Raw genomic sequence first — 27355 nt, 5'->3', positions numbered from 1 at the left:
AGGGTGCATAATCAACACTGGTATAAGCTATTGATATATAGGGTGGCTAGACTTGCTGTGTATATCATTGATGTCATTTGATTGTACCCCCAGATATCAACACTTGACATTCACAGCAAAAAAGGGGGATCTTGAAGACCGTATCTAAGCAATACTCTTGACCAGGGATACGGAAACATCCGGTATTGGTCCACAAATATGTCGATAGCATTCTTCGGGGACCACATACTTCCCCTATTGGGGCCATCCAGATAAGCCCTAGGGTTCCAAATATCCAACTTCTCGTAACCATCCTCAACTGCCTCGCTAATATCCAACTCGCCTAGCCCAGAAGGCGGCGGTGCTGGACCCTCCTTCGGGAACCACCTACTTTCCCTTTTGAGGCTATCCATATAAGCCCTAGGGTTCCAGATATCCAACTTCTCGTCATCATCCTCAACTGCCTCACTAATATCCAACTGGCCTAGCCCAGAAGGTGGTGGCGCTGGAGCCTCCAGGTGCACAATCTCCTCCGGCTTAAACATGGCATTCCAACTCGGCGCAGGCGCACTGGCAACCAGCACCTTGAATTTCGTCGGTGTGTTAAAGATGGTGCTGATTATGGCTTTGGTGGTGGCGTTGTGTACTTCTTCCAACAGATATCTCATCGTCTGCAAAGTAGCACCCTTGAAATTCTCAAATTCTTTGGTGTCCAATAAGGCCGCACCCTCGATGATGACGACCACGGTTTTTGTCGTCGGCAACTCATCTATGAGCGCCTGTAACAGCCTCGTCAACGTTTTGATAGAACAGGGCCTTTCTCTTTTGGCATCCACGAAAAGTTTCATTATATACGAAGTGTCAAAATCGTACTGCCTAAAGAGCTGGCCTATTATGCTCACTAGCATGGCGTGAGGGCTGCCAGCATCGGTGTTATAGATCTGCTCGCAAGTCCATTGCACCACCAAGTGGTCCGCCCTGAGCCGTAACTTTTGGACGGTTTTGTCGCACAAAACGCATAACGGTGTATTCTGGAAGGGTAGTTTCGGTCCCTTAGGCTCTGGCTCTGGCCCTGGCTCTGCTGCTGATCCCCTCTCATAGGTTCAGTGGACCAAGAGGTTTCCCGAGCCAGGAAGGTTCAGCCAATCTTGATATTTTTCCATTTCCAGGACGCTGTAGACTTTGTCAAGCTGTTCCTGGGGAATTCTCGCTTCCCAAAGACTAACCACTTGCGCATCGTTGCCCACCTGAGCCAACTGCTTATCGTGGTCATCGAGGTTTTGGCTTGGGCCTTTTTTAAAAGCACACCGCAGGAGACCAAGAATGAAATCCGGATCTCGCATGATGGGGGCAGATAAAAGTTTTGTTTGGCTTGTGCAGTTTAGAAATAGTAGTAGAAGTATGGGATAGGTCCAACTGGTAGGAGAGATGTAGAGAATTGTGTAGTATATCAGTTGACTCTTTGAGTAGAAGACAATATGCTTCTTATTCTGAATTTTCCCAAAAACACGTCATTAGAGTGACTCTTCTTCCAAGTCCACGTCAACCGGTTGCTACATGTAGAAAGAAAATTACAAAGTTGGTCTACATGAAGAGTGACTCACTCGGTGCGTCCACTGGTGACTGGCATGTATATTGATCAGTGACTCTTTATTTCTTTCTGCGTAACTATTTAAGTTGACATTTGAGTATATCTTGGTGCCTCAGGCACCATATAATCCACCCGCAGGTAGCTTAAAGGTTCTTGCTTACCGAGAACCACACACAATCAACACCATTATCCCAACCAGACCTATTGAGAGTATATATTGATGGTGTCGGTTGCTGGGTGCAATCGAGGCACCGATGTAGATATATGGGTGCACGCGACCTTAAGTCACTGTCAGACTTTAACCATGACGCCAAAAAGGGCCTCTCTGGGGATTCTATAGATGGTAGTGTTCCGGTTTCTTGACAGTCACATGTAGCTTACGTAACTGACACAGGGTCTTTACTACATATTAATATTGAATAGGTTTAACATATATATAAATCTAAACTATTATTATTAAATTCTACTTTATAAAGACTGGTTTTGTAAAGTGGGTGATGTCTGTGTAAAGTGCCAGGCTCACGTGCAGGAATGCCTCGGCTGGCTTGTGCGACCTCAATGGATACATGAAGCAGAGATTTTGGTTGTTTATATAACGTCCCACTTGCCAGATTGACAATAATCTGTCAATCTTGGTTGACCTTTTGGTCTAGTGGGGTAAATATCAATATGGGGTCCACCCCATTACAGACATATCAGCCGCCTCTTAACTACTAGTAGTAATGATATGACAGTACATAGTAACGGTGTATTATGACTGTGCATGGAGCTAGTAGTACCTTTGACTGTGCATGGTGATGCTTTCATAGGTACTGTACGATGGTTAGTGTGCCATGACTGCACCGTCCACAAATCTTTATAACAGATTGACAGCGCATTTAAATGGAGGCCAGGTCTCAAGTCTTATTACAGCCCTCATTCAACCCAAACGCGACAGTCGCGCTATTTATTACGTTTCTGCAAGAGTCCAGCCAAATCGCAGCCACCTTTCCTCTTTTGCATAGTTAACGTACTAACTATCCTTGCTTAACTACCATAGTATATTGTCGCGGCTTCTTTACTAGTCTACGGAGTACCCGATGATTGATCAGAGGCGAAGCGACGCGAGTTCTAGGAGTCATTCCATCACTTCCTAGTCAGGCACCGACGACGCTCTACGTGCTCGTATAAAGACCGTAGCGAGTCCGCGCATTGAGTTTCTTCTCTTTCATTCCCTCCTTCTAGAGAGGTTTAGCAGCCATAGTTTATATTCCATAGTTATACTTTGAAAGCCGCCTATGTCGGCTAGACCCACCCCCCCCAATTTTCAAACTTCATACTAATTAATTTGTACCACGCCCGAAATGGCAGTCAACTACGTTCTATGCTCCCATTTATTTCTGCCCTAGAAAAGACAATGAACTTCCTAGAGAGACTAGTAAAAAGTAATATACGACCTCATTCACTAATTTATCTAACAATCTAAGCAATCACCATAGTAAATTAAACATATAAGAGAATATTGGCATAACAAACAAGGATAACTACACATATTCTGATTCTATCGCATATATATATATAAAAGGAACTAGTCCGTACTTTTAAAGCTCTAATTACTATAATAATAAGGCTCTAGTGGCCATATAGTACATGTATAGGATAAATATGCCTACAACACCAACTTCCCACAGATCGCCTACTTTTGTAAGACCCTTTTGGCGTCATATTTTAGAGCTTTCTTCTCCACATGACTGTACTCGGTAATTGATTTACAGTACAGTTATATTTCCGGTATTTTTTTTATAGCGATTCCTAGGTTTGGGACCTTCCCTATAATACCCTAGCGTGGGCACTAAACCGTACCCCTCGTGGGCTCTAATCGTATACGCCTCTTACCCGAGTGCAACCTCCCTTGTATCCTTAAATTTACGTCGATAGCACTACCCTTAGTTAGGAATGAGCTAGTGTGACTGTAGTTCAGCTTTCTTGGTATTGGGAGGGTCATATGATCTTAGTTCCAACTTCCAACACAATCCCCATCAGTTTCTGGAATCTCACTGGATCTCAGGGCTTACATACAGGCCGGGAAACCTTAGTGTTTCATTCCACTCAAAGCCAGGTTTAAACTCGTCGCACTCATGAATGTAATTGGAACTGACTGTCGGAATTAAGACATATTACCATATACCCCCACAAAGGACGCGGGAATATGATATTTTGTGGTATTTCAGGTATTTGGGAACCGTTCCGTAGTGATTCGACTTTCTTGGTACAGTACGTATCGATCATAGCTCCAACATTTAACTTGTGGGGGCTGATGCCGAGCCTGGGGGTCCACCTTCTTATCTGTCTATGTGTGAGTGGTTTTGGTCTCTGTGACGGTCAATTTGTTTGTCCCATGTAATTATTTCATATTCATATAAACAGGCAATTCTGAACTTGTCCAGTTGAATGTTTCTGCCAGTTTTGGGTTGTGCCTCTGCTTCCACTCTCTTCTATTCTAACAGGAAAGGCGTACTCTGTACTGTTGTACATGCAAGAGGAGGCTGCCTTGTCGATCAGGGCTTGCGGCCTAAAGTGCCTCAATGATGCAGGCCTCCAGTCTGATGATACATGCTGCCCCCGATGAAGAACGAAAGAAGCGTAATCGGATTGCCAAGCGCAAGTCACGTAGGTAAATTGCAAAATATAGCTTTCTCCATCGGGACTCCTTTGTCTAACTAAATTACGACATATAGGGCAACGGCAAGCCCAGCAGGCCCTTGCAAATGAAACACAGGATGGCCTGGGGTCGGTAACCTTTTCCGGAGATATGTTGCTGCCGGTATTGGCTGATAAGCACGTTGACCCTACATGCATGGGGGAAGGGTATGCCTTAGACCCGGCTCTCTACGAACCAAGCGTTCTTGAATGTCTGGGATACACATCAGAGGAACCCGTTACTCAAATACGCGCCGGCTCCATTGATCCCCAAGTGTGCTATTCTCTTTCCTGACCGTAGAAGTTTGAATATCGCACTGACCGTCATCTAGCTTGCTGCCAATCACAGGGATGCACCTAGACCAAGCGCGCCTGGGGGTGACTTGGAATCGGCCATTGCGCGGTGGGCCAGTTCTACCCCCGAATTCCCGTTTCAGCTCCCCCAAAAACAGGAACAACAAAGTCACTCCTCTCGACGCGAGCCTGCCTTGCATCGCGCCGTCATCACGGGCAATGAGGATATTGTAAAAGTGTTGCTTCAGCATCAAGCTGATGTCGACAGCCGTGATAAAAACGGACGTACCGCGTTGGATCTCGCAATCGATGCTGGGCACGTCGCTATTGTACAGATTCTTCTGGCCCACGGCGCGGATATTGAAGGGAATTAAAATGGACTCTTATACATGTCTTGGGGTTGGGGGTGGGTTTCGGGTGAACTCGTAGTGTTACAGAGGTCAGCAGGGAGATAGTGGAGAAACAAAATTCTGCAATGCAGGAACAGGGGTTTGTGATATGGTGAGGTGTCAATGTGCCTACATGAGGCGCAGTGACAGTAAAGCGCAGGCGCAACACTAGGTATAGTACAGCCCTAATCTCGGATATATAGCGATAGGAAGCTTACCACTCTGTCTTGTCTTTCCCTAGCTCGAAGGGTTGTTGTAACTCTATATCCTAGCTTAATGTATCTCTTGCATGGATCCAGGATCCAATCCTAGTATATAAGTTGCTGGAGGCGAACCCGAGGAGCCTAAATCGGCTACAACGCTATAATCTGCAAGGATATGTTACACTGCCTCTGTTCTACCGCCAATCATTGGGGGTGCTTTGTCAGATATTCACATGTCAAGTATATAGTTGTGTTGCTCTGGCTCATCCCCTAGCCTCTGCTTTATCGTATTTCTATAATATCCGTACCAACTGCGTTTTCACACTTCTAACGCTTGCCTTATTCTCTTTCTTGCTAAAGTAGTCCTAATAGACTACCCTATTCGCTGAATCGACAACTAAATCGTAGCTAGAGAGGTCATTCTTAATACAGGTTGCATGGAACTGAGCGAGGAATGCTGATAGGCACGCACCCATCGAGCTCGCTCACTCTTTAGACGAAACCAAGTCTTTGTCCTCCGAGTGCTCTTGACTAATATCAGTCATTCTCCCGTACGCCTGGCTTCGTGAACGCGAAAAGCTGCTCGGTAAAGAGTGCATGAGAACCTTCGAAATACGTATCATAGTCTGATTTCCCTCGCGTTTAGTAACCGTAGATCATCCTTTTTTCAGGAGGGCACAGAGTGCAAAAGGGATTTGCAAGACTTACGATTTGCCTTGGCGTAGTCCTCACAGTTTTTCATGAGCCATTTGTGCGCCGGCCGAAGGTTGCTCATCGGAATTCTGGGCAGGGCGTGATGGAGAAGATGGTAATTATCATCATGTGGCTGGAAGTATACCTGGAAGAGGCTACCCCAGGGGGTAACACGGCCGAACTAGCGCGTGCATTAGCTACGCATACACTCTTGCACTACTTATCAAGGAAAGTACTGATTACTCACCTGAAGAACGCCAGATTTGGGATCCAAGCCGCCATGATCGATGATCTCGCGGAACACGTAGCAGCAGTAACTAACGGTACAACGCGCTGTGTGGAATAGTATCACAAATGAGCTGATGCGTATGGAGCCAATAGTGAAGATGGCCTCCGCTGGTTCCAAAAGCCACAAGGAGAGAAAGTACACAATGGTCCACCAAAGGGTAAGTGGAACAAAGGCGTCCTTGAGATCGGCTAGAGCGTAAGTAGACCAAAATGGAGGATCAATAACATCTATCAGAAAGAGAGAAAACATGTTCATTTGCCCAACCTTGCCCATCTGAAACGAAAACGGTTCAGCAAGCAGTCTATTATTACTCGGGTCAGGGGCATTCAGAACGTACGCGGCAGTGTTTGAGGCTAGTCTCATTGTCTTCGCCATGATCCGGGTCCTCTTTTGTGCCAAGAAGGTGATGATGCAAGCTGTGTTGTTTTCGTTGCGACGTCGCAGTGCTCAGCAATGGAGGCGCGAGGAAGATGTTGGTGATGACATCGTTGACTTTCTGAAATCGCTCCTAATCAGTAATCCCGGAAGGTCATTGAGAACGCAAGTGCGGATTACCCTGTGAGAGGCCAAATTCCCATGTATCGCATCATGCCCGACGCATGCTATACCTCTCTGTCCCCAAGCCATGAGAAATGCTGCCGCAACGAAAGTCAAGACGGATGGATGATATGTGAAGATGCGATGACTAGCGAGGATAATCGCCCAGTCTTGTGTGAACTTGCTACAAGATTGGTCAACGTCGTCGGTGTTACAAGTCGCTAATTATACAGACCGAACAGCTTCCCATCCCTCAGGGCGCTCCCAGTTACGCAGCTTATCCCTCGGTATCTTCGAGCGGAAATTCCGCAATTCCTCGAAGACAGTGTGTTTTGAAGTCGCGGGTTCCATGATTTGAATAATATTCTTTGCACGTCTCAACTTGTCTCTGACGGCGTTGGAAGCTCTACGTTAGTTGTAAGGGGAGTTCTGAGAAGTTTTTTTTGGAGTTATGTCACTGAAGATGAAGAATATGACGTTATAAAAACGCATTTTCACTGGCTACTGTTGAAATGCAATGTCGCAAAACTTCTTGAGATCTGCTTCTATACCATGATGCACGGTCACCTCGCGTCGCGCACCGTCAAGACGCATTAGCCCTATGTATTGTCACAGCCCGCTATTAGACAATGCACTGCTATTGGTTGGCAATTAATATATATGTCCCTTGTCCTTATAGCTGAGGCAAGCCCTATGGATTTACCCCGTGTTGCCAGCTGAGGCTGTATCTGGGTGACTTATGAAAATTTAGCCGAATGAACCCGCCAAATTCGAATTCTACAGGCTATCAGACCATATAAAGCTTGATAACGAGAATATCTGTACAGATAGATGGCTGAGATTCACAGGAGCTATTAGAAACTAGATAGAGGGCAATGCCTTCCAAGGTTACATGTACGTTGCAGCATGTCACGGATGAGGTCGGTTTCTAACGGTATATAATGACTCTAACTACATATGTAATCCCCTGGTCCATAAATTGATCCTTCAGAAGTGCCAAAAGCCCCATTAGTATGATTGTACTCATACAATGTTTTGGTGGCGAGGATACGTGGCTGTTAGTGTTTACGTCCGCCCATCACTACAATAGCGCTTTTCTCATTTCCCTTAACCTGGAGGAATGAAGACTAAAACAACACGTAGGTAGTCAAGATCTTCGTCTTTTTTCTCTCTCGTGTTTCCTCTCTATTCTTAGTTTTCATGAATTCGTTAATATTGTGTCGCATAATTTCCCCTCTTTAATTATCGGAGTTTGGTCCTAGCCAAAGCAGAATGGCACTCTTCGGCAACTGGCATTTCTCCCATTCACGAAATATATGTGCCAATTAGCAAGACATCTTATTTGGGACCGGTCGGGAGAATATTTCCTCTAGGAAGATCGTCTTCTTGAAGTGTTGTTGAATGTCCCGGTAATGAGCAATTATCCCTTAAGTTGCCTACTACGGATTTTTGCACCTACCTCGGAGCTTTCTTGAAGTCTCTTTTTCCTGCTGAAATATGTTCCTGTATGAACTCCCATGTGTCCCAGAGTATGATTAGAGGCTCCTAATATTCCCAAATTTTGTCCCCATGGAGTCCAGGAGTCATTACCATAATCAAAAATATAATATTTAGACCGATCAGTGCACACTGTATAGTATACAAAATCCTATACAGTCATATAAATAAAACGTAAATGAATCGAAGCAGCCAAGAGAGAGATTCTAGATCCAGCAGCCTAGATTAAAGTAAAAATGATTTGTCTGAAATCCTGCTGAAGCAAATCCCGTATCTAAAATCAAGTGGCAATCGCTAGTCTTGTCAAAGGCCCGTCAATAACAGCACCCATGACATGCTGGATAGATTCAAGAAGCGCATTGGCGCGGTCATCTGGTATTAGCGGTGACCGGTAACTTAACGATATCTTTACCCCATCATCTAGTTCATCCACGTACACCACAATTTGGTACTATTGTAAATGGGTCAGTTGTTGGAAGCGCCGAGAGAGCCATCGTATTCTTACCTGCTCAAACATGTAGCTATCTACACTTTGTAAAGAGAGTGCAGACACACAGTCTTGGGTTTGATGCCGAGCTCTACGCACGTTAAGATACGTGTCGAACAAGAGCGTATCCTCTAGCCCTGCATGTTGTCTGATCTTTTCTAGGGAACAGTGCTGATGAGACAGAGTGGCGAAGAGATCCCCCTCGAGAGCTTTTTGAAGGTCGTGAACCGTCGTTGTCGGGCTGAAACGGACTCGACAGGGTAGGATGTTGACACATGGGCCGATTACACTGCCGAATTGGGATCCGGCTAGCTCGCGACCTGAGATCATGTTTCCAAAGCAGATGTCATCATCTCTAGCAAAATCTCTTAGACAGATTGCCCAGACAGTCTGGAAAAGGTTTGATATCGTCGTCGATTGTTCTCGGCAGTATTTGTGGATCTTGGAGATGTCTGCAACATCTGCTTCGACCATGCGCATATTTGATGTATCAGGACAATTGCTTGGCTCGGAAAACTTAATGGCTTTATATTGATAGCCTTCTAAGACTGCTTTCCAGTGCGTCACAGCGGAGTTCTCTTCCAAAAACTGGGTATTCATGAAGTAGCCACGGTAGGGAGCGGAACTTGCCAGAGTTGCCCCTTCATACGCCAGTCGCACATCTCTGAGTAATATCGATAGTGCCGTAGCATCGTAGAGGGCATGACTGATTTGCAAGCTGATAAAAGTCTTACCGGAGGGTGTTCGTGTGATTGTCAAATGATGTGCGGGAAGGTGCGGAGGTAAAGTCGTTGGTCGGAGGTCCAGTGTGGATGCCTCGGTATCACTTATTTCTCGCCTGACAACGGACGGTCTGGTGGATTTGAGGACGACTTGGCCGTACCGCCACTCATTATCGTGAGGTAAGGGCACGAATACAGTTCGGAGAATCCCATGATGATTAACGACCCTAAGCCAGGCATCCTCCAGCATGTCAAGATCTACCGGCACTATGCCGAGCTGAAGTTCCACTTCGAGGTGCACGATGGCAGTCCAAGCTTGAGGCTCCAATACTTGAGCCGTGAGTATAGTTTCCTGCATGCTAGAACAGGGAAAAGCGTCCTCGATAGGCGAAGGGCTGTATTGCTTTTCGAAAATGCTCAGGAAAGCGGTCCGGATTTCAGTGTCTAATCTGAGATGTGTCCCGCGTGTTGGAGATGCCACACTACTAATGCTATTTCGTTCCGCGGAAGCAGCGAGCTTTGCGATCGTCTTCTGTTCAAATATATCTTGCACGGATATCTTTATGTTCTGTTCCCGAAGCCTTGAAGACATCTGCATTGCCAGAATAGAGTCACCCCCCAGGCTGAAGAAGGAGTTGCTTACACCTATTCTGGACAGGGGAAGATTCAATACTTCACTAAAGACGTCTCGTATGCAGCTTTCAACGTTGTTCGAAGGCAGATCAATGGGATCAGACTTGTAACCGCCAATTAGAAGCTCGCTCATTTCTTGGTCAATATCCTCAAGCCACTGTTTCAAAGCTCGGCGATTGACTTTGCCACTGACGAGCAAAGGCAGCGAGAGGATGGGTATGATGAGTGAGGGTACCATGTGCCTTGGCAGAGTTTGCTCCAAAGATGTCGACAAGTCCGTCAGAGCACTGGATCCGACTGCCTCGCTGGCTATTCTTATCTCCCTTTCGTCCGCATCTGGAAGCTTCGAAGGTGTGGTTAAGACGACAATAGCCACTAAATGCCCCATAATACACCCTTGACGCGGGACGACCGCAGCTGCAGAATGGACCCCAGGATGTGCGGCTAAATGATACTCGATTTCGGTCAACTCTACTCTCTGCCCTCGGATTTTGATTTGTTGGTCTTTCCGTCCAAGGTACACAAGACTTCCATCTTCATTGAAGCGTGCGAGATCTCCAGATTTGTATATCTTGCGATTCGCTGAAGGAGTCTTGGACCATGCAGGGTCGGTGATAAAGGCCGCAGCGGTTTGCTCATGGCTCTTCAGGTATCCTCTTCCAACCTGGCGTCCTTCAATTAGGATTTCACCCACTGCACCCACTGGACTTAGTAGATGGTGATTCGTGGGGTTTGCAATCCAGATCCTACAAGAGCGGCCTTTACCAATGTTCATTCCGCTATCATTTTGCCTGATTTTCCCGGTAATAGTTGCAGCCACAGTGCACTCGCTTGGGCCATAAGTATTGAACATGTCGATTCCAGGAATAGAAGCCCATGTCTTGATAAGGTCATCCCCTAATGGCTCGCCCGCACTAACGACGGTCTTAAGATGTGGCACGCTAGCTGGCGCCAGCGTTCGAAGTACGGTGGGCGTCAAATTAGCCCAGTTCACCTGTAATCTTTCCATCGTAGATGGAAGATCGTCTAGTCGTTCGCCATCAGAGGGAACGCAGACGCATCCGCCGTGTATTAGAGTACCAAGAATTTCCTCAATGCTTAAGTCAAAAACAAAAGACGCGAATTGTAGGACTCTCGATTGCGCATTAACATTCAGCGAGTTTCCAAGAACTTGTGAGAATGCTTCGATTGACTGGTGCTCTAGCACGCTCGCTTTAGGCTCCCCAGTAGTACCAGAAGTAAAAATAATGTAGGCAGCATCGTTTGGTTTCACAGATGTAACTGGCGATACGTCTTCGTCTTCAGAGTGGGCAACAAAGTATGTCTGATCGACAACAAGCAGGTTTGAAACCATGTGTTGTACCAGATCGACATTTTTAGCAGATGTTAGCATAATGGTCGAGTCCACAAGATTGACCATGTACTCCAGTCGAGACTTCGGGTAGGTTGGATCCAAAGGCACGCAACATCCGCCGGCTTTCAGGATAGAGAGTATCGCGACAATTGACCACTTTGACTTCTCAAAGCAGAATGGGACGTAAGTATTCGGTTTGACCCCAAGAGCAATAAGATGGCGGGAGAGCTGGTTTGTTAAAGACCATAATTTCTGGTAGGAAAGGTCACCGTCGTGAGCGCAAACTGCTTGAGCAAGCGGGTTTTCCAAAGTCTGTCGCTTAATGATTTCGTGTAGACAGATCTGCACGACATTGTCTGAAGGGGTTGACAACACTTCCTGCTCCAACTCGTTGCAAACCGCAAGTTGACCGACCTCTATGGTAGGATTGGCGAGCAGTGAGTCGACGATTCGTGCAAAAATTGTCATCACGCTTGACGCAAGACCCTTTGATAGGTAATCTGAGCTGTAACTTAAGGATATTGTAGCCTCCGTGTCGGAATATACAACGTCAAGGGAAATTTCAAACTATAGAAATATTAGCTGCTTGAGCAAGCGCAAAAATAAATTAGTAAATACCTCAGAAGGAGTGACTGCATCGATCGGAACCATGGACAAAGCCTGGGTTGAAGACTCCTTTCTGGAAGTGCTTGAGTATAACACATTGACTACTGTGTTAAAAAGACGATCACCCAGCATGCCGAGAGCGTGATAAACCTTAGCCAACGAGTAGTGCTGCGAAGGCAAGCTTTGTAAATAGTCACCCTGGATCATTCGAGCCAAGTCTGAGAGACGCTGTGTACTGGAATGACTGATATTAGTGTGGTAGACTAATAGCGTGACCAGTGGTCCTAGCATGTGTTGAATCCCTTCCACATCTATGTCACGGCCCGATGCCAGGTATCCAAAGCATACGTCTTCCCGGCCCAGAAAGAGTGATAAGACTACTGCCCATATAGTACTGGACAGCGCTGCAATTGTGATTTCAGACTCGGAACATAGTCGATAAAGCTGGCCGACTTGGTGGGCATTGAGTTTGAGAGACTCCTGCACTCGGGACAAGCTGTTTTCATCGCTATGTCCCTGTTTTGGGAACGTACAAGCTTCCACACCTGAAAGCGCCCTCTCCCAATAGAACTGTACTTCCCTAGAGTCTTGACCTGCCAAGTGTGAGATAAAGCTTGCATATGAGGGAGCGCTTGGCTCTAGTTGACCATCGTATGCAAGGCAAAGCTCATGTATCATAATCTGAACTGAAGTAGCGTCACTCAGGGCATGGTTGAAGTCTAGCGTACAGTACACCTCGTTTTGAGTCTTGCTTATTGTGAGGTGGTGAGGGACTTTGTGCAAAGCCAACAGAGGGCTTGCGCTGCTGTCGAAGGAGCGATATTCTTCAATTTCGATCTGCGATACCTTGGCTGAGAATTGATGTAGGACGACCTGAACGAAGTGGTGTCCTTGCAACGGGTACTCGATAAAGGCCGTCCTGAGAATTGCATGACGGTTGACAAGATCTTGCCACGCATTCTGGAGCTTAAAAGCAGTATGGCGAGTGTCCGCGATCGGACTTGAGATCTTCCATGTTAGTCGTTGATCATAGACTTTTGAAGATCTTGCTTGCGCTATGAGTATCCCTTCCTGCATCGGCGAACAAGGGTAAATATCCTCGATATCCGCCGGCTGTATGCCGACCTGTGAACAGCAGCTATTTAAGACCTCATCCCGCGCCGTAAGCGATGGTAGCTTAAGAAGTGGGAAGACCTGCAGCGCTTCCGCTTCCGCGGGTGAGAGTCCAGATGCTTGCTTCAGGGCCGGTTCCTCGGCTGATATTGCTCGTGGTGTTGCTTCAGCTCCAGCCATTGATGCTAGTTCCACGATTGTCTTTCGCCGCAGGAGATCCTGGACAGTTACAGTGACAGCATGACCATCCGCACGGCTCTGCCACGCAACCTCCATGGCTGAGATCGAGTCGCCACCAAGACCGAGGAAAGACCTATCGGTACCAACCTTGGCCACGGGGAGATTGAGCACATCGGCCCAGATTTGTTGTAATTTGAATTCGGCGGGTGTTGCTGGCTGTAGCTGACCTAGCGCGTCGTCGTTGATCGCCCAGGCTGGTGCATCTGCCTGAGTGAGCCATTGGTAGATCTGGGAGCGGTCTTTCTTTCCCGAGGATAGCGATGGCAGGTGAGTCAAAGGAATCCAAACTGTAGGAACCATGTAAATAGGAAGCTTCTCCTCAAGTTGCTTTCGGAACTGCAAAACTTCATGGACTAAATTGCTGTGTACCGATGGTGCTACCAAAGGTATCTGTGCCAACGCCTGAGCTGAATCCTCCGTCGTTGTGCTATTGTGCTGCGATGCGGAGAACACTGTCACCAGCTTGCCTTTTAGTAAACCCTCTCTAGGGGCCAAAGCTACCGCATGTTCGATGCCTTCCATACCCGAGAGGTGATGCTCTACCTCCTCCAACTCCACCCGCTGTCCATTAATTTTGATCTGTGTGTCTTTGCGGCCCATGAAGATCAGCGATCCATCTAGGTTCTGTCTGACAAGATCGCCAGTCTTATAGAATTGATGGCTAGTCTCGCTGGCCCACTGCGGTCTGTCAATAAATAGCTCCGCGGTCTTTGAGACATCTCTATAATATCCGTCCGCTAGATTTGGACCTTCAATTATGAGTTCGCCCACACCACCAATTGGTGACAGGATATCGTGATATCCAGGAGCAGTTACCCATGCTCTAGAGCCGAACGGTTTGCCTATATAATTGCTCAATGTCTTGTCGACGCTTTGTATAACACCCGCTGTACATGCGACACAGGTCTCTGTCGGCCCATAAGCATTGATGAGGACAGCCTTATTATGCCAGCGTTCAATAAGGTCTTGTCCGAGTAATTCCCCAATAGTGATGATGGTCAGCTTCTGGTCCTCCAGCCGCTGAGGTGGAATCAGCCGCAAAACGGTAGGGGTTAAAAATAGCCAATTTAAGCTCGTCGCCTTGATGTAATCGACAAGGCCATCCAAACGTTCCGTCTCGTCTGGCACAAAAATAGTCCCGCCACAATCAAGGGTTGCATATATCTCGCATATCATCGCGTCCCATGTATATGCCGAAAACTGTAGAGATTTCGAATTATTGTCAAGTTGGAACGCCTTTGCGCATTCAACTAAGCTTCCACATGCTGCTTGATGGGACACAACTACTCCTTTCGGTATGCCTGTTGACCCAGAGGTAAAAATAATATATGCCGTCTCTGAAGGGTTGATCTGTGGTAGCGAAGACACGGAAGGGGTTGTCGTATTGGCTATATCCTCAACAACCATGACATTCAATCCATGCCGATCTATGCTTTGTGCTTTTTCGTAAGTATTGTGTGAGCACAGGAGCACTGTTGCTTCCGTTTCGTTGACTAAGAAGCCTAGACGGCTTAGTGGATGTGATGGATCCAAAGGCACGAAAGCTGCGCCAGTTTTGAGTACTCCCAACATGGCTACAGTGGGCCAGACGGACTTTTCCATGCAGAAAGGTACAATGCTGCCTCGGCCGACTCCAAGCTGCATCAATTTAAAAGCTAACCGATTTGCCAAGTCGTTCAGCTCCTCATAGGTAAAACTTAGCCCAGTTGTGCATACAGCTAACTTTGTAGGTTGTAAAATGGCTTGGCGCTCGATCCGCCCATGGATTGTGTCAGTGACTGGATAGTTTATCTCGGGCTTGTACCAATCTTTCACCCTTGATGCGTCTGCTGGACTGAACAAACTAATATCGCCAATCCTCTGTTGGGGATCCTTAAGGATAGACGTAATAGCCTGGCAGATTGTACCCATGACCGACTCCGCTTGTTCCCCAGAAAGGCAAGAGCTCCAATAATCAAGTGACACTGCTATCGTCGTGGGAAGTTCCTCGATAGTGAATGTTATGTCATACTGTATGGTGTTAGAATTGTGAAATAGCAGATTATGAGCAATACAGCTTACCTCAATAGTGCCACCTCCAGAGACCTCTTCTAAGACGGCCCAAGACTCGTCATAATTGGGTGTAATCTGTGACACGCGACCCAGAAAGTTCACAATGGTGTTGAATAGCTGCTCACCACTGCGAAGACCCAAGCTGTGGTAGATCTTGGCTAAAGACACATGCTGGAATGGCAAATTACTCAAGTAGCTATTTTGCATACTTTCTAGAACCGCTAGGAAGCTCATTGATGCGTCCAACTGGGTTCTGCATACTATTAAGGTGATCATAGGTCCCATGATATTCTGCGCCTCAGGTACCGGAATGTCGCGGCCAGATGCCACGGTACCAAAGCAAGTATCGTCGGATCCTGTAAACCCCTTCAAAATGGTCACCCATAGGGCGCGGAAAAATGTTGATAGGGTAACATTTGCTTCTCTGCAGAACTTCCGAATGGAGAGCACTTGTTCTGCTGGCAGGATGACCTGCTTCCGGTCGTAAGTAGAGTTTGTGAAATCGGCAGACCGCAAGACAGGAAATCTACAGGCCGAGGCTCCTGTCAATTGGTCTTGCCAGTGACTTGCGACACTTTTTGGCTGTTGATCGATTAGATGCGCGATAAAATCCCGGTATAGCGGCACATCTTTAGAGAGCGGACTGTCATTAAGCTCGAGTATAAAATCTCTGACGAGAATAACGAACGAATCCGCATCGTAAATGGCATGATTGACGGCGAGCCTGATGTAAATGTCTCCAGTAGCAGTCTGAAAGAGCGCGAATTGGGAGTCACTATTAGTGTTTTGATTATTGTTCTCCTCCGCTCCTGTGGTAAGAGGTATATCGTCAAGACCATCTACTTCCAAGCATTGTATACACGAATTTTGTTCGGATAGGACCACTTGAAGGAATGTCCCGGCGGCGCCGGTAGCCTCGATAAACAGCGTTCGTAAGATCTGATGTCGTTGGACAATCGCCTGCCATGCTCGCTGTATGTTGTAGGTGTTTACCTTGCCTGATGGGTTCTTGACCTTCCATAGTATGTGACTGTTGTAGAGATTGGTCGACTTCGATTGTGCTAAAAGCATTCCTTCCTGCATTGGCGAGCAAGGGTAAATATCTTCAATCTCCGCGAACTTGTAAACACCTAACTGCGAATGGCAATTACTTATGACCTCATCTAACGCAGAATATGACGGTAGTTGAAGTAAGGGGTAATCGTGCAGTGTTGCCTCTGGTTCCATTGTCGTTGTCAAATGAATCACAAATCGGATCGAATCTTGGCATTCCTTTATCCACCTGGTTATCTGTTCATGTTGAAGAGTTCTAGCCGGATAGTTGATTCTGACGGCTAAAATTCCTTGCTCCCAAGCAGTGGAAACCTCGAACAGAGCAGTCCGCCGCACTGTATCCGATGTTGTCAGTCGCTGATGTGGTACAGGAACGACGTGGAGTATGTCTCCTGCAAGCCTTTGGAGATCGTTAAATGCCCGGAAAATAATTTCCATCGGCTCGTTGCTTGAAGCTGCCTTATTACCGTGGCTGCGGCACGCATCTTTAACAATCTTGATCATCTCAACTAATCTTGTCCTGCTTGAGTCATACTGTCCGATGGTTGTCTTTGCTCGTTGAATCGCGATTGAGTAGCTATTCTTGAATAGGCCCACTGTCCTGTCTACATCAAGATCACTATTCTCTCGCCCGGACCCTTCAATAAAAATATTTGGCAGGTCCCGGTTATTGAACACACGCTCGAACGCATCTAGCACAGCAGCCATTATCAATTCAATCGGCATAGTACTAAATGCACTGTTGCAGGAAGTCATCAAAGACTGGGTTTCCCCTTCGTTCATCGAGAAGCTGGCTTGGAATTCGCCGCCATCGAAGGCTTCCAAGCCCCAGAATCTAGAGATCTCGTCCAGAGATGGTGCAGTCTCCGATTTGGACGATTTCCGATTAAGCCAGGATTGGTATGATAGAGAAAGCGGTTGCTGTAGAGCACCACCGGTCCGCAAGATTTCCTCAAGATCCTCAAAGATGATGCGCCAGGACTCTAAATCAACGACCAGTCTATTGGCCATAAGCAGGATATAGTCTGCTCCATTTTTGGTTTGAAATAAATCAGAAAAGAACACTGTACTGTCCTCAACCCCGGCGCTGATTTGATTACTGGCCCAGACATTTTGGATTTCCTCGAACGTCTCGAGTTGGTGAGTGCGCCAGGTCCATGACTTCAATCCGTCTGCGACCAACCTCTGCTTCCATTCACCATCACTATCCCGCCAAAAGCGGGCACGCAGCATCGAATGACGGTTGACTAGAAGCTGAATAGCAGCCATAATAACGTCAACCTCAAAATGCCGGGTCATGCTCAATAGGAGGCTGTGCGCGAACTGATCCTGCTTTTCGACGAGTTGTAGGGCTTGTATAGGTGAAAGCTTGGACGCTCGCTCTAAGGTCTCTTCCTGCTGTGCTGATTTCCCCCCCTCTGCTCCAGTTGAGAATGCCAATTCGGCGATCGTCTTTCGCCGTAAAAGATCCTGGACTGTTACAGCAATGCCACTCGCGCGACTCAGCGATGCGACTTTAACAGCCGAAATCGAGTCACCCCCGAGACTGAGGAAAGACATATTGACCCCTATGAGGCGCGAGGGAAGGTCGAGAGCTTGACTCCAGATTGCCTGAAGCTGCTCTTCAAGCTCCGTGGAAGGCGCATCAGCAATTTCAGCCCCACCTCTTAACAACTCACTTGTCTCTTTATCCATCCCTTCAACCCACTGCTTTATGGCTCGCCTGTTGACTTTACCGCTAAGTAGCAATGGGAGCGAGTAGACCGGTATGATGGTCGATGGAACCATATGCCTCGGTAAGGCAACTTGGAGAGATGCAGATATTTCTGCCAACTCATTGGATCCATGTAGCAATGCCTCCTTATAGATCATTAAGGGTTCTTTGTCTGTCCCAACGTCCTTTAAGATATCCAAGACCACGATTGCCACTAAACTTCCTTTACTCCATCCCCTAGATGGGACAACAGCAACTGCGGAGTTTATTGCGGCATGCCTTGCCAAATGGAATTCAATCTCACCTAGTTCCACCCTTTGACCTCGAATCTTAACTTGCTGATCTTTACGGCCTAGATATACCAGGTTACCCCATTGATCAAAGCGAGCCAAGTCTCCGGTCTTATACATTCTCCGATCCGAGCTGTTGGGGGACTTCAAGGACCATTCTGGATTTTTGATGAATGCCGCCGCGGTCTGTGAAGGATTTTTGTAGTATTCTCTCCCGACTTGGCCTCCTTCGACCAACATTTCGCCTATAGCGCCAATAGGGGACATCACATGGTGGCTCTTAGGGTCCACAATCCAAAATCTGCATTTGTAACCTCGACCAATATTTGTCCCGCTGTCTCCTGGCTCTAGTTTCTTTGAAGATGTAAGAGTGATAGAGCATTCGCTCGGACCAAAGATGTTGAACATGTCAACCGAATTAGACCAAAGTCTAATCAAGTCATCGCCTAGAAGCTCGCCTCCTAGACAGAGGGTCTTGAGATGAGGTACCTCAGCTGGCGTCAAAGTCCGTAACAAGGTAGGAGTAAAATCAATCCAATTGATCTGCATACGCTCCATTGCCAAGGCTAGGTTGTTGAGCCGGTCATCTTCGGAAAGAATGCAAACACAGCCACCAAACATTAACGTACAGACGACTTCTTCGATACTTACGTCAAAGACATAAGATGAGAATTGCAGAACTCTTGAATGTCGCCCAAAATTGAGTTTGTTGTCGAGAATCCGTGACGACGCCTGTATTGACTGGTGTTCAAGCACACTGCCTTTAGGTTCTCCAGTGGTCCCAGAGGAGAAAATGATATAGCATGGGTCGCTTGCTCGTACACCTGTGACAGGCGGTGTATCTGTGTTTTTGGGAAAGGTGAAGAAGGATGGAGATACCACTAATGAGTTTGAAGCGAGATGCTTCACTAAGCCGGCGTGTTCCTCTGATGCCAGTATAATAAAAGCATCTGTGAGATCGACCATGTACTTCAATCGGGCCTCTGGATATGAAGGATCTAAAGGAACACAGCAGCCCCCCGCCTTGAGAATTCCGATTATTGCAATAACAGCCCATTTTGATTTTTCAAAGCAGAACGGCACCTGATGATTATGGAGTCAGTGGCTTTCTAGGTTGAATATATTTCAAGCATGTACATGGGGTAACTGAGTGGAGTGCATTCATGGCGTGCAAAAAGAGAGGCTAAGGACGACTGAGGCACAGTTATCACTTACACAGATATTTGGACCAACTCCAAGAGCGACAAGACTATGAGCAAGCTGATTCGATAGACTAGATACCTCATGGTAAGAGAAGTTCCCATCGTGGGCGCATACTGCTTCAACATCTGGGGTCTCTTTCGTTCGTTCCTCGATAGTCTCGTGCAGACAGATTTGGGACTCAATGTCGTCTGAAGGCTCCCAAGTTGACATCGATTGCTGTTGTAACTCGTCACAGAGCTTGAGTTGACCGACCTCTAGCTCAGGGCTTTCCAGAAGTGCGTCCATAATTCGCGATATTGTGGCTATTATACTTGATGCGAGGCTTTCAGAAAGGTATTCCTGTCGGTAGCTAAGCACCATCTTCGCTTCTGAATCCGTGTATATGACATCGAGAGCAATATCAAACTCGGAAGGATTGACGATTTCAACTGGTACCATGACTAAACTTTCGTTGGATAGTTGCTTTCCTGGCTCTATAGATACACGTGTTGGTACTACATTGACTACCGTGTTGAAAAGATGCTCGCCCTGTAAGCCTAGTAAATGGTAAACTTCGGCTAGTGAATAATGCTGCGCTGGTAGGCTTTGCAAGTAATTGTCTTGAATCGCTCGAGCCAAGTCAAGAAGACGCGTTGTTGAGTGAATATTGACATGGCAAACAAGTAAAGTTACTAAGGGACCCACCATTGTTTCGACTCCAGCTAGATCAATATCTCGACCCGATGCTAGGTATCCGAAACATACATCTTCACGGCCTAGGAAGGTACGTAATATTATGGCCCAAATTGTGTTGGATAGCATCGCGGTTGTGATGCCAAATTCGGTGCCTAACCGACGAAGCCGGCGGATTTGGTGAGGAGTCATTTGCAAAACTTGTTCTGATATAGAGGAGCTTTCTAGTTGTAAGATGTCATGATCGATATCAGTAAGCTTCTGAAAGGCACACGCTTCCACACCAGCCAGAGCAGTCTCCCAGTATTGATATACTGCTCTCGAGTTTTGACGTGTCAGGTATGAAACAAATTCAGCATATGGAGATGGAGTAGCCCATTCGAGATGACCCTCATATGCAAGTTGAAGCTCTCGTACTATAAGATGGACTGAGCTAGCATCACCCAAAATATGATTAAAGCTCAACGCGCAGTAGAAATTGCCGTCTTGAGTCTCGCAGATCACAAGGTCGTGAAGTACTTTGCTTTGTGATTCTGGTCTATTTGCTTGGGTAATTCGAAATTCTTCGATATCCTTGCACTCAATCCGCGATATTTTAGCGGTAAATTGACGGAAAACCACTTGGACGGCGTGGTGTTCCTGTAGTGGATATTCGATGAAGACAGTTCTTAACATCGTATGACGATCGACTAAAGTCTGCCACGCATTTTGAAGTTTGCACAAATCCACATCAGAGTTTTGGATCTTCCATGTTAGCCGCTGATCATAAATTGATAATGAAGTCTTTGCTTGCGCAAGAATGATGCCTTCTTGCATCGGCGAACAGGGGTAGATATCCTCAATCTCTGCTAGGTTATGCAAACCAAGTTGCATCTGACAACTCTTTGCCACTTTATCAAGGTTGCTATATGAAGTTAGTTCAAGTAGTGGATAGTCTTGAAGCGTGGGTTGGGATTCGAGGGATTTAGTAAGACGAATCAGTGCCTGGAGTGAGTATTTGGAATGCTCCATCCATTCGCTGATTTTCTCATGCAGAAGAATGCAGGAGGGGTAGCTGAGTTTGATGACCAGTGAATCTTGCTTTAAGGAGGGAGAAAATTCGAATACTGCCAATGACGCTACATGGCGTTGCTCTGCTAAGATTCTGGCTTGAAGCATAGTTCCTTCCCCTCCAAGGTTTTGAAACGTGCTAAATGCCCTGAAAAGGATCTCCATTGGCTCATGGCTGGCAGATATCGCTTTACCACTCCAATGTGTACGTTTAGCCGCCATGAGACAATCCTTGACCTTGATGATTGTTTCCCTTATACTCGAGTTGCCCAATTCGTGCTGCTGCTCCGCCGTGTCCTCTGGCTGTAGCGAAATAGGAAATATCTTCGTGAACAGACCTACTGTCCTGGCAATGTTCATGTTACCTTGTAAAGGTTGTCGTGCATCTTGTTCACTAAAGACTGTTGGCAACTTCCGGTCAGTGAACACATGTTCGAAAGCATCTAGCACGGCAGCAATGATTAGATCCGTTGGTGCAGTCCGTAGCGCGCGATTACACGAGGTCAGCAGCAGCTCGGTCTCATCTTGGCTCATTGAGAAGTCAGCGACGGCTAAGTCATTGTAGTAGCCAGCTTTCAAGCCCCAGTCATCAGGATTTACTTCGGTAGACAGTGCAGCCTCTGCGGTAATTGGCTGCCGGTCAATCCAGTCCAGGAATGGCATAGATGTCGATTGCAGAGGAGCGCCTGTTTGTAAGATATTCTCAAGGTCCTCGAATATGATACGCCAAGACTCAATGTCAGCGACCAGAGCGTTTGCTGTAAAGAGTATATAATCACAGGGCACTTTGCGCTGTATATGGATTAGATTAACAGAGAAGACTGGGCCAGGTTGGATTGCCACATCACTCTGGCTGCTAGCATAGACCATTTCAATCTCTTCCGCGCTGTCAAGCTGATGGGAGTGGGAGATCCACGAATCTTGTACATCATGAACTAGTCTTTGCGTCCACTTGCAATCCTCATCTCCATTCTGCTCAAAGCGAGCTCGCAGCGTTGGATGACGATCAACTAGAATCTTGACGGCTGCTAAGACTTCGTCAGACTCCACAGATTGCCGTAAGCTGATAAGAAGGCCTGGATGGATAAGCTGGTCCTGACCAGCAGCAAGGTAAAATGCTTGTGCGGATGAAAGCTTGGAACTTTGCTCTGAATTCGGCTCCTGCAGTCCTGGTGCTTCTATTTCAGCTGCTGGCGCCAATTCTTCGAGGGTCTTTCGGCGAAGCAGATCCTGAACTATCACAGGAATACCAGCAGCGCGGCTCTGTGTAGCGACTGTTATAGCCAAAATTGAATCACCTCCAAGGCTAAGGAAGGATCTGTCAACGCCGACTTTGCCTGCTGGAAGATGTAGTACGTTGGCCCAAATTCGTTGCAGCTTCTCTTGGGCCGGCGTTGTAGGGTGTTTCTGATGCTCGTCTAATGTATGAATGCTGTCCACCCATGCTTGTATTTGCTCCTTATTCTTTTCATCGGGTTCACTAAGCCAACGAGAAACCTGTGAGCGATCAATTTTCCCAGAATAAAGTACTGGAAGCTCTGTCAATGGAATCCAGAAAGTCGGAACCATATATGCTGGGAGGCTGTCTTCAAGCCTTCGTCGGGATCGGACAATCTCCTTGGCTACCTCGTTATGGAGCGACGGTGAAACCAAAGGGATTGTATTTGTCTTCGTTGAGGTACCATAGTGCGGTAGAGAGAGTACTGCCACTAGCTTGCCCTTCCATGGTCCATCCTTAGGAACCATAGCCATTGCATCCCTGATACTGGTACTCTCCGAATTTAGAAGGTGGTGCTCTACCTCTCCGAGCTCAACACGCTGCCCATTAATTTTGATTTGGGTATCCTTTCGAGCAACAAACATTAAAGAGCCATCCTCGATATTTTGTCGAACCAAGTCGCCGGTTTGAAAAAATCTACAGCTCGTTTCTAGGTCAAACTGAGCAGCCCATCGAGGAGGGTTGCTGTGGAACGATGCTGCCGTTTTCTGCTCGTCTTTGAAGTATCCCTGTGCGAGGTTTGGTCCTTCGATTAAGAGTTCACCAATACTTCCGAGCGGCGAAAGGCGGTTATGATCCTCTGGTAGAACCACCCATGCCCTACTTCCAAAGGGCTTGCCAATGGAACGGCCGGATGCTCCTTTCTTGACAACTCCAGCTGTACATGCGACGCAAATCTCCGTTGGCCCATAAGCATTGATCAACAGTGCTTTTTCATGCCACATCTCGATAAGATCTTGGCCAAGTAGTTCTCCAATGGTGATAATAGTCAGCTTTTGGGTTACTTTTTCGGGCGGGATGAGTCGCAGCACTATCGGAGTAAGAAACAGCCAATTCAGCTTCATTTTCTCGATAAATTCGACGAGCCCATCCATTCGTTCTACCTCATTAGGTACAAATACTATTCCACCACAGTCTAGAGTGGAAAATATCTCGCATACTATTGCGTCCCAAGTGTATGCTGAGAATTGGAGTACCCTTGATTTAGAGTCCATTTGGAATGCTTCTGCACATTGCGCCATACTGCCGCATGCAGCTTTATGTGAGACTACGACTCCTTTGGGATTGCCCGTCGATCCTGAAGTGAAGATAATGTATGCCGTATCATGGGGATCGACCGAAGGGAGTAATGATGCTGGGGATGGTGTTCGACTGGTCGCATCTTCCACCAGCACCACCTTCAGTCTATTTTGAGCACTTGATCTGTTTTTGTAGAGACCTTGAACTTTCTGAAGCGTGTCGCTCGAGCAAATAATGATGTCTGCCCCTATCTCGTCAATGAACCATTCTAGACGAGCTATCGGATGTGCTTGTTCTAGGGGCACAAAGGCCGCTCCGGCTTTAAGCACACCCAGCATTGCGACAGTTGCCCACACGGATTTTTCCATACAAAACGGCACCACGCTACCTCTTCCCGCTCCCGATTCTACTAGCATATGAGCTAGGCAGTCTGAAAGTGAGTCAAGTTCTCCGTATGTCAGATTTAGCGACGTTGAGCAAACAGCCATCTTTGCGGGATTCAATGCAGCCTGACGGCTAACCTGCTCATGGATTGTACTATAGATTGGCGGAGGCTGATATTTGGACCATGATTGCACCTTTGATATGTCTGCCGGACTGAAGAGGCTCAATCCTCCAATGGTTTGATCAGGGTCTGCTACGACAGATGCAATAGCTTGGCTGAAAGTGCCAATGATGCATTCTACTTCATCCTCCTGGATGAATGATCTCCAGGTGTTGAACGACATGGACATAATTGATGATTCATCCACAATTTCCAATATTATATCGTAGTCTGAGGGATCGTAAAACTCGACATACTCAAGGGTGCACAGAGCAGTTTCTAGCAGGTCATCTTTTGGATGACCTGCCAGGAAGTTGACCACGGTATTGAAAAGAGGTGAGCCACCCAAGCCTTGACTATGCGTAATTTCGGCGAGGGAGCAATGCTGGAAAGGTAAACTTCTCCCATAGTCCTTCATCATCGTCTTCAAAAGTGTTGTGATGCTCATTGACGCTGTCATTTGAGCTCGGCAAGTCACATTTGCGATCATGGGTCCAACTACGCTAGTGTTACCTGTCACAGGGATTAGGCGACCAGAACTTATTGTACCAAAACAAACGTCATCAGATCCTGCGTAGCATCGTAGTACCAACGCCCAGATTGAGCGGAAAAAGCTCGCAGGCGAGATGCCGATGTGCTTGCAAACCTTTCGTATCGTGGAAGTCTGGGTAGCAGTCCAAGTTACGTGTCGCCGGAGCACATTCGTCGCACCTGGATAACCACCAGAGAAAGACGAAAGTTTGCATGCTGATGCTCCAGAAAGGAAATTATTCCAAAAAGACAAGCTGGCGTGACGATCTTGTTCGCCGAGGTAGCTCACAAATGCCTTGTATTGTTGAGGCTCAGCCTCATAGGCAAGAGTACCGTCGATTGCTTGCGTGAGATCCCGAAAGAGGAGCGACATGGAGAATCCATCAATGATAGCATGGTGCATGTATACGCGACAGAAGAGACGACCCCCATCGGCGACTCGGCATATTTTGAAGTGTTGTTGTGGCATATCAAGGCCGGGAAGCTGGATGTGATCATCATCCAGCATTTGCGATTCATTCTCATAGTCAACGACAGAAACAGACTTCATCATTGACATTGGGCTTTTGAGAACAACTTGAAGGAAGCTTCTTTTCCCAACTTTAGCCTGCACGAAAACCGTGCGCAAGATCTGATGGCGCTGGACTACCTCGTGCCACCCTTCCTGCAGTGTGGAGATGTCGATCGAACCGATCCGGTATTTGGGTTTGATTTCCTTTGTACCTCGCACCTGGTACAAGTGGGCGGCCCTCAGATTCGAAACGAGCATACCTTCTTGCATCGGTGTGCAGGGGAAAATATCCTCAATCTCGACCAGCTGCCGCCCCCTAAGTTGCGAGCGGCAACTCTCCATCACCTCCTCGAGCTCAGCGTCCGTCTGTAGTTGGAGTAGTGGGTAGTCTTGGAGAGTTGGATGCGGGATTTCCTGCTCTAGTGTTTGCGTGAGATGAATCACCGACCGGAGCGACTGTTCAAAGGCGGTTATCCAACGGCCGATGCACTCTTGCATAGTTGTGTTGGCCGCTAGATATTTGATCTTGATGCAGAGTAAACCTTGCTCCAATATAGTAGCGATATCGAGCTTGGCCATAGGAGCTTTGTAGTTATTCTTCAGAAGACTCGTCCCGCCGAGCTCTTTAACATCATTACTGAAAGCCCTGAAGAGGATTTCTATACCCTCAGTAGGATACTGAGAGCTCTTCCATTCTTCTGCAGGATCGCGGCGGTATGCATCCTTGACCACCGTGATCGTCTCCTTCAATTCTTCCTCCTTTTCTCTCACTGCCTCCTCTTTCTCTTCTAATTCCGATTCTTTCTCTCCAAGTTTTTCTTCGTTCGCATAACTATTTCCGGCCGTGATGGCTCTATTGAGCGCGAGTGGGCGGATTTTCCGGGAAGCGCCTCCCGAAACTACATCGGTATCTACTTCATACAGGATTGCCAGCAACTCCAGGTCAGTGAACACAAGTTTGAAGGCATCAATTGCCGCGGCTATGACTAGTTCCATCGTCTCAGTGTTCAGCGCGCCGTTGCAAGAGGAGGATATCAGCGCCTCGGTCTCCTTTCGATCCATTGAGTAACTAGAAACGATAAAGTCAGGGTTTTGCTGTTCCTGCCTTTGTTGACGCATGTCGACATGCTGTGGCGAAATTTGGTGTTTGCAATTTGCGATCTCTGTGCCAGAGGAGTGGTCGTGATAATTTCCCTGCTGAATAACGGCAGGCGCCATTGTGATAGTGCTGGTCAAAAGCTGAAGATTCAAAAGCTGAAGGTTCGTTCTAAATCGCAATTCAGCAGTACTACTAGGTCAGATTTTCTCGTGTTGGCAACGCGATTTGGTCGGTTTTCTCTTGATCTCGATAAGCTCTCTCGACAAGCCACAGCAAGCAGTTCCTTTCCTGATGCAACGACTGGTACCTGATACCTGAAATCCTCGACGGTGGGCCCTATCTACGTGCGTTGCTGACCCGGAGAGTCCTGACAACCTAGAACCCATACCTGGCTGTCATTTCCGTCCCTGACAGCTCTGGCGCCGCACTTACGGCGCTACATCGCGGATCGTGACATTGCAGACCGTTGACATTGCAGACCGTTGACATTGCAGATCGCGACATTGCAGACCACGACACGACAGACCACGACACTGCAGACGACCGCGACATTGCGGATCATGACTTTGCAGTTGAGGCGTTGACATTGCTAATAGAAGAGATCTGTTTGGACAGCGTCGGTGTTGCTGGATGGAAGAAGGTGCTGGCGTTATGCAGAGAAGGTATGTACCGGCAACCGCAGAGATGGGGCAGCATTCTACAAGGCTCCGCATCGCAACTAAGATTCTTCAGACACCTACAGCAAGTACTGCAAGGTCATTCAATCATTCAGGCACGCGGAGCAACTCGAATTGTGAGCACTCGCGTGAACC

General features: G+C 47.2%; 4 protein-coding genes across 4 annotated transcripts; 1 reads left to right on the top strand and 3 right to left on the bottom strand.

Annotated features, from left to right (window-relative positions):
* Positions 1 to 110: 110 nt before the first annotated feature.
* TRUGW13939_08037 (uncharacterized protein) lies at positions 111 to 1322 on the bottom strand (the record flags this gene model as incomplete). Its single annotated transcript, XM_035491173.1, has 2 exons — positions 111 to 1073; positions 1206 to 1322. The coding sequence occupies 2 exons, from the start codon at positions 1320 to 1322 to the stop codon at positions 111 to 113; spliced, it is 1080 nt and encodes a 359-aa protein (XP_035347066.1).
* Positions 1323 to 4134: 2812 nt separating this feature from the next.
* Positions 4135 to 4917, top strand: TRUGW13939_08036 (uncharacterized protein; the record flags this gene model as incomplete). Its single annotated transcript, XM_035491172.1, has 3 exons — positions 4135 to 4219; positions 4288 to 4523; positions 4582 to 4917. The coding sequence occupies 3 exons, from the start codon at positions 4135 to 4137 to the stop codon at positions 4915 to 4917; spliced, it is 657 nt and encodes a 218-aa protein (XP_035347065.1).
* A 755-nt stretch (positions 4918 to 5672) lies between these two features.
* Positions 5673 to 7005, bottom strand: TRUGW13939_08035 (uncharacterized protein; the record flags this gene model as incomplete). The annotated part of the gene is made up of 6 exons (XM_035491171.1): positions 5673 to 5761; positions 5844 to 6009; positions 6076 to 6390; positions 6455 to 6613; positions 6673 to 6838; positions 6890 to 7005. 6 exons carry the CDS (start codon positions 7003 to 7005, stop codon positions 5673 to 5675), a joined length of 1011 nt encoding a protein of 336 aa, XP_035347064.1.
* A 1426-nt stretch (positions 7006 to 8431) lies between these two features.
* Positions 8432 to 26662, bottom strand: TRUGW13939_08034 (uncharacterized protein; the record flags this gene model as incomplete). The annotated part of the gene is made up of 5 exons (XM_035491170.1): positions 8432 to 8602; positions 8657 to 11914; positions 11966 to 15316; positions 15368 to 19498; positions 19631 to 26662. The coding sequence occupies 5 exons, from the start codon at positions 26660 to 26662 to the stop codon at positions 8432 to 8434; spliced, it is 17943 nt and encodes a 5980-aa protein (XP_035347063.1).
* Positions 26663 to 27355: the final 693 nt, after the last annotated feature.

Source organism: Talaromyces rugulosus, chromosome IV (assembly GCF_013368755.1).
Source record: "Talaromyces rugulosus chromosome IV, complete sequence".
Classification (NCBI taxonomy): Eukaryota; Fungi; Ascomycota; class Eurotiomycetes; order Eurotiales; family Trichocomaceae; genus Talaromyces; species Talaromyces rugulosus.
The sequence above is the reverse complement of the archived record's forward strand: the minus strand, read 5'-3'. Positions and strand labels throughout refer to the sequence as shown.